Consider the following 12,159-nt stretch of genomic DNA (forward strand, 5'->3'; position numbering starts at 1 on the left):
GCTTGGCAAGAGTCTGAGCATCAAAATTGCTCTTCGCAGAGAGGCTATGAATCCGATGTGTTTGTTTGCTGTGGCACACACTTGTAAATACAGCATTCAGGGAACTCCAAAGCACCTGCCTGTATGTCTGCAATTTTGTTGCTCCATTTTTTTTAAATTGAGCTGCTGCATGAACGGCGCCTTACGCCCAGCAGAAGCTGCCACTGAAAACAGTATCCCTATCTTGGGTTCTCGCCCTCTCCCCTCTCATGTGTAGTCATGATGCCATTAGGTTGGCTTCCTTGCCCTGTTACCACACATCGCTGGCTGCTGGTGGTTGGGGAATGCCTGCCATGATGATGCGATCTTAAAGAGAGTGTGCGCGCTTGTGCAGTTAAATTTGGACTTGTTGTTCGGGAGTCAGACCCCGTTTGGATGTAACAGCAGTTTTTGGCAGCAATTCATTGGTTAACGAAGCCACGCATTGCAGGGATGTGCACTGCTTCCAGTTTCCAACAACCACCTTTCTGCTGTCATTGACTCCCTTTCTCTATTTCCCTGAGTTCCTAGTTAAATTAGAAGCTAAACTTCACTCCCCTCTAACATTATCTGAAGGAGTGTCAGGGTGCCTCCTTGTGGCAAGAGTTTGTTCCCCTTTAGAGCAAAATATGGCATTTTCTGATGTCTGATTCACACACCACAACAGCGTATGTAGGTTTTCCACACATTTGGTTAAGCATGCATGGGCTCACGCCATGCATAAATCTTTAATGTGAACTGTGTGAGAGTCTCATTCAAGATTGGTCCCAAAATATATAGTACTTACCAGCCAAAATTAGGGAAATACTGTACCACGGTTTGTGCGTAATCTGTAATGAAATAGAGTTTCAATCCCTGGCATTTCTAATTAAAAGAATCAGAAACCCTAGAAAACTGCTGCCAGTCAGAGCAGGCAATATTGAGCTATATGGACAAGTAGTCCAACCTGATATCAGGCAGCTTCCTAGGTAAACAGCACTTAAACCACATCTGTTTAGCTTCAGGAATGCTACAGCATTCAGGCATTTCCAGACCATCTAATAGGACATAGATGTACTCTTCTTTTAGAACAGTGTTTTTAAAATTGTGTGCCAGTGAATGGTGGCATTCCTTGGAAGCTTATCATGGACTCCTCTAGGAGCAGGGAGCAGCAGTCAATCTTCACTGAAAGACAGCTTGCCTACTGCCACCAACCTCCTCCTCCAACGGTCAGCTGCTAGGGGAGGAGTTGAGGGTTTTGTGGGGGAATGCGCAGAATGACAATGGAACCCTAAAGACCTGGCCAGTTCCTGGCGTGAGCCGAATGTGCATCTTAGAATGTATCCCCCACGGAATCCCCTGCCATGTCTATGGGTTCTGTGGCAGAGGCTTAGGGGAGTTCCTTAGCACACCACCCATCAATCCAGAAACTGTTCCCTGGAGTCAGAAATGTTTAAAAACAGTGGAGCTAAGCGAGTATTCATAAATGTGAGGCTACAAGATCAAGAACCTTTAAGAATTATCAGATAATTTACAGTACCCGTAAGTTTTTTTCTTTCTCTTGTTTATCCCACTTGGAATATTGGGGGGAGGGGGACAGAAATGATTACGTGACTTTTTTACAAAATTATATATGTGAATGGCCTTTTTCTGGGCCTGGTTCTTAGAGCTTCGGATGCAACCAGAGTGCCATAGGTAAGAAAAGCAATGGGACATAAACCACAAAGCGTTCCCTTCATTGGTGTTCTATTATAACCAACTCAGTGTTAACAGAATGCTTTGCTTTAATACTCGAGTTACATGAATACCTCACATTATTACACGTATGAAGCCAAATACGACGCTAACTTAGCTGCTTACAACCTCAAACCTTACTCCCGATACACATTCCAATAAATTTATTCTGTAAAAACAATAGTTTTTTTGTTTTTTGATTTTTTTTCCTGTTTTTTGTACAGTAAACTTTTCAACTACAAACCTTGAGTACGCGAAAGATGTTCCAAGGACAAGCATAACAAGGATTGATAAAACCGGACTAAACCCATATGTTTTCACAATAAAAGCTGGCATTAAAAAATAAATAAAATTCTCTATTCTCACAATAGCAACAATAATGTACACAGAATAATGGATGTTGGAATGCTTACTTACTAGTCTAGATCTAGTTTTGAAAGTAGAAAAAAAACAACAGAAAAATGATGACAGGATCTTTTTTTTTCTCTTCTTCTTCTTCTTCTTCCCCTTTTTCGTTTTAAGCCTTTCAGGTTTTTAATTGGATGTTTTGGTTTCGTTTCCCATAGGGCGTTTGTATCACAATTAAGCTTAAAAATGGAAGGCTTCCAAAAAATACGTTAAGCTCAAATTTGTATTGGCATTTGAAAAAAAGCTCCTTGTATTCATCTAAAGAAACACAAAAGACTTTCACTAACTCCACATATAGGAACTAAGTCAGAGAAAATTACGTTACATCATGATCTTGAGAAGTATTAAGAGTATAGCTAGCTAGGTATTTCTAATAAGGAAAGGTATTTTCTTACAATATTGACTTTTTGAGTATGATCGCAACTCATTTTGTCAGGTTTAAAACCAGAGATGGCCACCTTCGATATTCTAGGAGGGGAGGAATTTAATCTCCAGACCGTTGTTAAGAATGTATGTACAGTGGGAGGGCATTTTGTTGCTCACAATCTTGACAGGCTCCATAATATAGTTGATGCCATCTTGACTTAAGGGCTTCACAGTTATGGAGCTCAGCCATTGTGTTACATACAAATATGTACATTTACATGTTCATACAAAATCCAGAAGAGAGATGGGGAATACCTTCTATTTCTTAGAACTTGAAAATATTTTTCATTTTCCTACAAATGAAACGTTTGTGAGCAAATGGTTTACTTTATCTTGACTGTAATTTGAGGGGAGGGGCAAGGGGCATGAGAGACCACATGAACCCACCTGGGGGACCAGATCAAGCTTGTGGGCTGCCAGATGGCCATCCCTGTTTTTAAACCAATTTGAAAAATACACAAGAAAGAATGGATAAAAAGTAATTTAAAACGTCATGGTTTGTAAGCAGAATAGAGATTCTTGTGATTATTTATGAAGGGGCAACTTGTTTCCAAGCATTTTATTCTTCTTAAAAGAAAGGCAACTTTCAAGATTGATTTAAAATTTGGAGGTTTTGCCCTTTTTGGGAAAAAAATGTATCTAATTATGGGCATGTTGGCAATGTTGTTGTACATCACACTTGCTGGAAAAGAGCATTTTTGTGTGATTAAATAAAATGACATTCAGAAAAGGGAACCCTTGGGGGTGGGGGTGTTAACAATGAAGTTGAAAGTCATTGCTGAGAACAGGATGGGTAGGAATGTGACTAAATGTGCATACAAACAGATATGCTGCTGATGAACAGATGTGCTGACGTCTATCAAATCCAAGAATATTAGACAACCAAACATGTAACCTTCTTGCGTCTTCCCTTAATATGCAGCAGTCAATATGTTGGTTAAGTCTGGGGAGAAACAGGAAGAAAATAGGAATTCCCTTTTAAAAAAGATTCAAATGTTTCTATCCATCAACATTAATGTCAACATTTTTAAGTTGCGGGCATGATCCAGTCAGCTAAGCACATTGATACCTCATTGATTTCAACTAGAGAGATTTAATTCTAGGTACTTTTTTAAAAACAAAATCTTAGTCCAGGAATATTTTAGTACTTAGTGAAGACTGCACAAGAGCCACCATTATCTACCAAGTGAGATTTGCATGTGGAAGCAACTTCCTTTCACAGATCAGGAACAGCACACAATGCAAGTTTTAGGGTATCACTTCCATCCACAGTAGTTTTCTGACCCTTAAAAACAGGAGGAAAGGGTGAAGGATTCTAGTTTTCTTCCTGATCTACTCATTTTCTACATGTAGGGACTAACAAAAATTTATGGATGAGAATTCAAACATGTATCTCCTATACCCTTTCTATCCTGTATCCTGAAATCAGACGAGGATCAAGACAGCTGTATCATTTACTTTCTTTTGAACTTTAACTCAGTTTATCTGCTATGCAGAAACTGCAATATTTTTCTAAGACTGAAGGCCATGAGAGCTCTGGGAATCTCACATCCACCTCAGCTGCCAGCTCCAAAAATGTAGATATGGAGGGATCTGTGTTAAAGCTCAACCATGTCTTCCTTCTCCTGCTGAGCCTTGTCCCCCTGGAATAGAGCGAGGGCGTTCTTTTCATTGGCCTCCCACCCTGGTCTACCAAAGAAGCAAAATCTAGCAGGCGGCAACTGGCCTCTCATGGGACAAAGGTTCTTTAGAGTGGCAGGGCTATGTTTCCATTGCGGTGGCAACACGGCTGCAGTTTGCTTGCCCCACTTGCCAGTGACTTATTGCTAACACACCTGGCAACTCGCACACTACATATCTCCTCATCAGCAATGTGAAGGAGGGTGGGATGTCCGGATGGTCACAGGGAGGTAGGGGAACTATCTTGGTCACAGAGCTAAGAAGTCCCATGAATCTTTATCAGTTGGCCTTCCTTCCTTCCTTCCTTCCTTCCTTCCTTCCTTCCTTCCTTCCTTCCTTCCTTCCTTCCTTTCAAGATTTATAAGCCTCCTTTCAGGGTAAACCTTCCCAAAGCAGTGCACAACAAAACTTAAAACAGGCTGATAAACATAAAAAAAAAAACTATGTCCAACTTCAGCATCCATGACACTTTTTTTTTTAACAGTGGACCATTAATTGCAGCAACAAGGAGGGAATTTCTGACTCAAATTTTAAGAAGTCATAGGGAGCTCCTGATGGGGACGGCCCAAGTTTAGAACCTGCCCTAGGCTCCAAAGGCTTGAGAACAGTCCAAAGCACAAGGGTTTCACATGTTACTCTGGATCTCCTGAGCTAAAGCCATCATTTATTAATTATTATTATATAGTACCATCCTTGTACATCTAGTTCAGGGGTGGGCAACTTTTGTCCCCGCCACCCCCCCTCCTATGTTGGACTGCAACCCCCATCAGTCCTAGACGCAAAGCCAGTGATGAAGGATGATGGGAGTTGCAGGCCAACCACTTCTGGAGAGCTACAAGCTGCTCAACCCTGGTCTAGTTAGACCAGATGATAAGCCTTACCCCTTCACTGGTTTTCTGCAAGTCTGAAGAAGTGTTTCTTGTGTCGTTGCCTGCTTCCCCGGCATCAGAGCTGCTCTTATTTTCTTCCTCTTTGCAGTCCTTGTCATCTTCATCTCCGGGAGATTTCCGTGACTGCTTGGAAGATTTCTATGTATATCCATCAAGGAAAAACAAAAACGAAAAAGCCCTCTGTTTTTAAAGGGTATTTAGCTGGGTGTGAGACAGGGTATTGAGATCAGCAGTTTTATTGCAGGGTGGAGAGTGGGGTGGGGGTGGGGGACCAGACTATTACTAATCTCCATGCGTTTCCCATTCATAAATGCTTCCTCCTCCTCGAGATATGGGTTTGTTTTTGTTTCTTCCAAGAGAATGCCAAGTGTGCATAATAGCATCTGTCGACTCCCTGTAGATTAAATAGGCCTGGTTCAGACAACACACTAAACCATGCTGCTTAACCACAAAACGGTTTAAGGGAATGCGTTAAGGTTAATGCATTCCCTTAACTATTTTGTGGTTAAGTAGCATGGTTTAGGTAGGGTGACCATATGAAAAGGAGGACAGGGCTCCTGTATCTTTAACAGTTATATTGAAAAGGGAATTTCAGCAGGTGTCATTTGTATATACGGAGAACCTGGTAAAATTTCCTCTTCATCACAACAGTTAAAGGTGCAGGTGCCCTGCCCTCTTTTAAATCTGGTCACAGTATAGCTGCAGTATAGCTCCTGACTGTTAGAGCATTATGACAATGGAACCACTTACCTAGGGAGGTTGTGGGCTCTCCCACACTAGAGGGCCTTCAAGAGGCAGCTGGACAGCCATCTTTCAGGTATGCTTTAAGGTGGATTCCTGCATTGTGCAGGGGGCTGGACTTGATGGCCTTATAGGCGCCTTCCAGCTCTACTATTCTATGATTCTATGTTGCAAGCAGTTAACCAAATTATTGTTGCACAAAGCACTTACAACAATTCAGTACAAAGACCATGGCAAACATAATTTAATTGGTTCAAAGGAATAATCGTGGAGTAAAGTCAAAGGAAGTCTCCTATATGAGAGGATCTTCTATGGGAAAAGAACTTCTGAGTGGCAGTTAGAATTAAGTGTGGAGGAACCAAGTCATACAAATGCATGTGTAAACTAGCCTTTTCTTCCTTGGAATTTTGCATTGTGTTGGGATGGCTATTATTTCTCCATGGCTGGTTTAAAGGCTGTAACTCTTCATCCCAAGTCTAAACTTCTGCGTGGATCTCCCAGCAGTGCTAAAGTAATTACAGTTTGTGGTACAGCAGAGGTGAAATGATCAATATATAAACCATTTCCGGGTGTGTCTGTCCAGACATTGCAAGTCTTGGGATACGATGGTAAATAGTTGTAAATAAAAATTGTAAAAAGCATTTCATATCCCTTTGTAACTTAGTTCTGGAGATTGTGCAACACTTTGTAGATCTTAATGGTTATAAGAAACAACGAAGAACCTCACAAATTACCTTCGAAGTGTAGGATTTTTTCCTTTTTGAGCCCGCTTTTTCATTCTTCCTTTTGCCTTTTCCATCCTCTTCTACCCGATCGCCTTCCTCCTCGCTGCTGGCGTCTGCTGTATTTCCTCCTTCTCCCTCAGTTTCTGATGAGCTTTGTTGCTGAATTGCCTTTCGAATAAAACAGAGAATTAAAACTTGCTTAGGTTTTGTAACATCCCATATTTCAGCATGAGAAATTGATCAAATGTGTATCAGCCTTTTTATATAGCTTTTCATAAGCAGACCTAGGAGTACTCTGTGATAAGGTTCATATGTGTTTATAAAACTCCGCTATTGGTGGTGTAGAAATGCAATAAAAGAAATGCTAACCACTGCACTGCCCTTGGGCAGCTTACTATTCCGTAACATACATAATGCACACACACACATACAAAGAGAGAGAGAGAGTAGTGGGGAGAGAGATCAATACTGCTGCCTGCATTTCTGGACTCACCTGGGGGGGGGTGTGTAGCTATGGAGGGACTATCCTGATGAGTATTTGCACTTCATAATTTACCAATGCTCCACTGCCCATAAACGATAGTTTGCCACTTATAAAATGAGCAGCAAATGCCTGCCACACATCAGCTAAGGATGATCTCACCTATAAAAACACTACGTAAGAAAATTAAGAAGGGAGCACTAATCAAGAGCAAAGGATGACAGGTGACAAGATACTGTGTGGCTATCACCTACTCCATGCACAATAATCAGTGGTGGAGCTCATCAAAAACTGCCAGTCTGAATTTACATGCCCTTAGCGGTAAAGAATTCTACACAATACCATCACCATCTATTCTTCCACTCATTAGTTCTATGACTTTCAAATTGTGCTCTGGGGAAACCCTGCAGTTCCTTGGAAGCTCACCCGACATCCTTCAATGAGAAGATCATTGTAATGGTGCCCATGAAACACAGCTTGTCTACCACAGTCCATCTTCCCCTGCAATATGCAGCCACAAGGGAAGACTGGTTGTGTTCTAAGGCAGCCTCTCAATTCACATTGGTGACAATGACATCCAACTGGCCTGGTCATGCCCGACGAACTGAACATACACTCAGAAGACATCCCCAAATCCTCTACATCCCATAGGGCCTGCTCAGCAGACAAGTCAATTTGGAAAGGTTTCCCTGAAATCAGAAAGGTTGTAAGCTACTGTACTAATTCCCAGGGCTTTCACCAGAGGGCAGCATCATTGGGCACTTGCTGAGGCCTGGGCACTTGGAGGGCCCCCACTGTCAGTCCCTGAAGTCTCCCGTCCCTTCTGCTTCTCCTCTTTGCTGTTGCTTCCTTTTGAACTCCTTCAGACGGCGGGAAATCGCATTAGCTTCCTGTGGCTCAGCTTCCTGCTTCTCTCCCACTTCTGCAACCAGTTGTAATCGCATGAGCAAGAGAGCAGCGACCATGTGGCTTGTATGGCCTCAATGCAGTTGAATGGGACAGCTCCCTCTAGTGGCCATTTTATACCCCACTTTGCCTACACACAGCAGGAAAACCCGACAATTATCGATATATCCCAGAAGAGTTGGGTTTTCTTTGCCTTTATTTTTAGCGTTAAAAGCAGAAAACAGAGCGGGAGATGCACAGGAAGCTGATGGTGGCGTCAGAATGGCCTGCGAACCTCTGTGAGTGGCCAGCAATGAGCATGCTATAAAATGCTCATTTAAAGATGCTCTTTATCTGCCTTCTCCAAGTGAGCAACCGGTGAGAGGAGTTCAGAAAAGGAGTAGTAACTTCCTCGCCATTTGTCTTGTCCCTCTATGAAGTGTTGTAGATTGGACCCAGAGAGAAAGAGAGAGAGAAGCAGAGACAGTGGCAGTGGTGAGGGTGGGTGGGTAGTCTCAGTAGTTGCCCAAGGGCGCCCCAAAACACAGCCCAAGCACTGCTAGTTCCAAACCTGAACAGAGAACATGGCAAAACCTCATGATTCTTAAGATCCAGTCTTACCATCATGGATTTGGCACATGCTAACTGACAACCGGGGACATTGGTACCATACGATGCTTCCAGCTAACTCTGGGCCTTCTGCACATTAGTAAGTTAACTCTGGAAGAGATATAAATGACACAAGGAAGAACAAAAAGGGAGCCGTGCTTACCTGGTAACCAGTAAACTTAACACCGGGGTTGTTTTCTATTTCCCACAGGCCTTCGTTAAATCCTTTTCGTTTGTTTGATTTCCCAAACTTGTCTTTATATTCTTTGTATGGGAAGAGGTCTTTTGGCCCCAAAAATGCACTGTATTTTAACAAAGGTAACAGTCAAACGGTAGTTCCATTTACATTCCATATTAAGTTACAGAAATGTTGTTCCTTGTCCTCAATTTAGAAAACAATGGCAGTTAAATCCCATGGGAAAATGGACTAGCCTTGCTTGTGGCTCAGTTCAGACATCACACCAAACCGCGGTTTGTGCTAACCACAGTTCAGAACCTAAACCATGGTTTGAATTGCATTACTGCCTGTAGGTGTCTCAGAATGACTAACATATTATTTCCCCTGTGTTATTAACTGTGTTAATGTTAATCAACATTGTGCTCCAACCGTTTGCATGCAGACTTGTATGTATTGCTCTATTCTGTTTCTATCTCTATGGTTAGGACGATCTGCAATATTTTTGCGGCTACAAATTTAGTTGACTCTGCCCTCCTGTGGTGAAACCCCAGACTGCAGTTGCCCACTGCCTGCACTTCGAGGCTCACCACACAGGATTGCACTGATAACAACTTTTCGCTGATATCCTAAAAGCCCTTTGCCTTATCCTGTGGTTACTTAAGGGTGAGAAAAATACCATCCATACATATTCAGAGGTATTCTCTTCTTTATAACTGTTACATGATAGAGAACAGGGAAGTGAGGAGGACAGGTGGTTTTTTCTGGACATGTAGATCAGCTATAACACTCTTTAAACCAAGCCTTTCCCATGGAATCCAGCTGGTTTTCAGCTGGTCAGCCGTACAGTCTTGTGAATCCTGGCTTTCCGTGAACAAGCTGTGTGCTTGTGCACAGAGCCCATTTGCTGCATTTTGGCTCTTCCTGCTAGTGTGACATGCTAAAGTTTAGCTACTAAACAAACCTGCTCCTGGCTTGTTGCTCCCTTTATAAATCAGAATTGTAAACCAGGGTTTGTTCTTGGATTAGAAATTGTGGCTTGCTTGGGAGCAACAAGCCAGGATCTTGGATGAAGGGTGGGATGATAAGTATCTGGTGGGCTAACAAATATCTTGCTTAGCTCCTCATACTTGTTGGAAGAGCCAAGTGGGAGCAAGGAGGCTGTGAGCATGAGTGCAAAACTCATTCATAGTAAGCTAGGATTACTGAGAATTCTAGTGTGCCGTTCTATGCGAATTTGGCCTAAGAGAATTTCTACAGGTTACTGGTTAAAGGAGATATTAGAATGGTACTTTATCTTTTTAGGAGTGGCAGCTGAGAAACAGAGCCCGATTTCTGATATAGTATACCAAGTAAAAGAACACTATCTAGTCCAGGCTGCAACACATATCTGGGGAGCTTTGTTAAATGGGTGGGTCGCAAGTTGTCCGGGTTTGCTCTAGCCCAACAAATCTTTAAGATGGATTCCTGCATTCAGCAGGGGGTTGGACTTGATGGCCCTTCCAACTCTACTATTCTTTGATTCTATGAATCCTCAAACAAGGGCCTCTCTAGAGAGACTTTCACAATTGCCAGGGAAACTCTGTCTCTTTGGGGGCATCTGAACCATAAAGAGAGGTGTACGTACATATAATAAATGCCTTAAGAGGCAGAGTCCCAATTGATGCAGTTCTGAATACTCTATTCCTCTTCAACCTTTTCCATTTTGGCAGGCTACTTCCATGGTAGAATTTAAATATTAGGTTTCTTACATATTTTGGGGGGCATTTTGTTTTTAACTATCAAATGGACCTGGCTTCGCATAGGTTGGAATAGCCCTTAGTTTGATGCAGTGATGCCTTCAATCAAACTCCTGCAGCTGTCAGTTAGACACACGGTGCCCGGCCCATCTGAGTGAAGGCACCCCCATTGGCAGTCACCTCCATGGTGCACCCTTATAGACATGGCCCCTGCCATGGTGCACCCTATAGCCGCTTGAGGCAACTGCCCACTCCATTCCTCTGAGGGGGGCTGCCCCATAGCAGAGGGGAGGGGGCAGGCATTATTTATTTATTTATTACATTTTTATACCGCCCAATAGCCTAAGCTCTCTGGGCGGTTCACAAAAATTAAAACCATGAAGAGCATAATAAAACAACCAACAATCTAAAAACACAAATACAAAGTACAATATAAAAAGCACAACCAGGATAAAACCACACAGCAGAAATGGATATAGGTTAAAATACGGAGTTAAAACAGCAAAGTTTAAATTTAAGTTAAATTAGGTGTTAAAATACTGAGAAAATAAAAAGGTCTTCAGCTGGTGATGAAAGGAGTACAGTGTGGGCGCCAGGCGAACCTTTCTGGAGACATATAACTCTGTCCCTCGTCCTACTAATCTCCCATGGCTTCAGACTGTATGGACTGCAAAGCTATATGTTGGTTAGGGAGGTCTACCCTTTGTGGCTGAAAATATTAAAATTAATGTGTTTCAAAAGCAAAATAATTCTGAGGTGCACGGCTCTAGGGTCCCCTTAGTATGCATGCCGTGTTTCAGATGTCCAGGTTTCACACTTGTGACGCTATGAGCTGATGGATGGACAGACTGGCACATATCTCCTTTTATTATTATAAATAACAAAACAGTGCTATGTCACTATAAATAATGAAAAGCACAAAAAATAATAGGAAACCAGTAATTAAAGCCTCCTCTGTTATTGGAACAGAAATCACAATGGGTCAATTAAGAAAAGCTATTAAAGGGGCAATTAAGAGATTGCTCATCACTATCTCAGTAGCAAGCAATATAGCAGGCCAGTGCTGCAACTGCATTCTGCTGCAAAAAGGAAGAATCACAAATTGAGTCTGAAATAACATGGGAGGACAAAACAGAAGAAACTGAACTGCAATGATTTGACAACAATGTCAGGATTTCTCTGTAAAAAGAGGCAAAACAAAAGGCAATTCCAGAGAAAAGGACTAGAGAAGAAGCAAACTAGGTCAGAGTTAGATTTAATGATTGAAGTAAAATATGGGAACAGGTGTGATGTAGTGGACTGGACGAGATCTGGGTTCAAATCTCTACTCAGCTATAAAAGCTCATGAGCTGACTTTGGGCCAGTCAAAACCTCTAAGCCTGATCCACGTCATCAAGTTGCTGTGAAGGTCACAGAGGTAGGGAGGAACCATGAACACTGCCTTGAGTTTCTTAGAGGAAGGGTGGGATTACAATGTAATAAATCAATATTTCAGAAGAGAGCTGCTAGGTAGAACTTAGTATTTCTGGATTCCTATCCATGTACTCTTCACAAGCAGCACTTCTTGTCAAGTGGCCCACTCCAGGCTACAAGAAAGTAAGGGTTTTCATGATAAGAACTTCAGCCTTGCACATATTTCAAAGTAAGGTGCATTAAGCCCATATGTTTT

At 42.2% G+C, this 12,159-nt stretch overlaps 1 protein-coding gene across 1 annotated transcript in view; it reads right to left on the minus strand.

Annotated features, from left to right (window-relative positions):
* Window positions 1–3,420: 3,420 nt before the first annotated feature.
* Window positions 3,421–12,159, minus strand: part of HDGFL3 (HDGF like 3) — a 29,055-nt gene continuing 20,316 nt past the window's right edge. Inside the window, exons 3-6 of the mRNA XM_063142569.1 lie at window positions 8,740–8,878; window positions 6,611–6,769; window positions 5,127–5,273; window positions 3,421–3,508 (exon numbers count right to left, since the gene is read on the minus strand). Of these exons, the coding sequence (XP_062998639.1) occupies window positions 3,503–3,508; window positions 5,127–5,273; window positions 6,611–6,769; window positions 8,740–8,878 (451 nt within the window). The 3' untranslated portion in view covers window positions 3,421–3,502. The remainder of the gene's footprint in view (window positions 3,509–5,126; window positions 5,274–6,610; window positions 6,770–8,739; window positions 8,879–12,159) is intronic.

Source organism: Elgaria multicarinata, chromosome 16, assembly GCF_023053635.1.
Source record: "Elgaria multicarinata webbii isolate HBS135686 ecotype San Diego chromosome 16, rElgMul1.1.pri, whole genome shotgun sequence".
Taxonomy (NCBI): domain Eukaryota; kingdom Metazoa; phylum Chordata; class Lepidosauria; order Squamata; family Anguidae; genus Elgaria; species Elgaria multicarinata.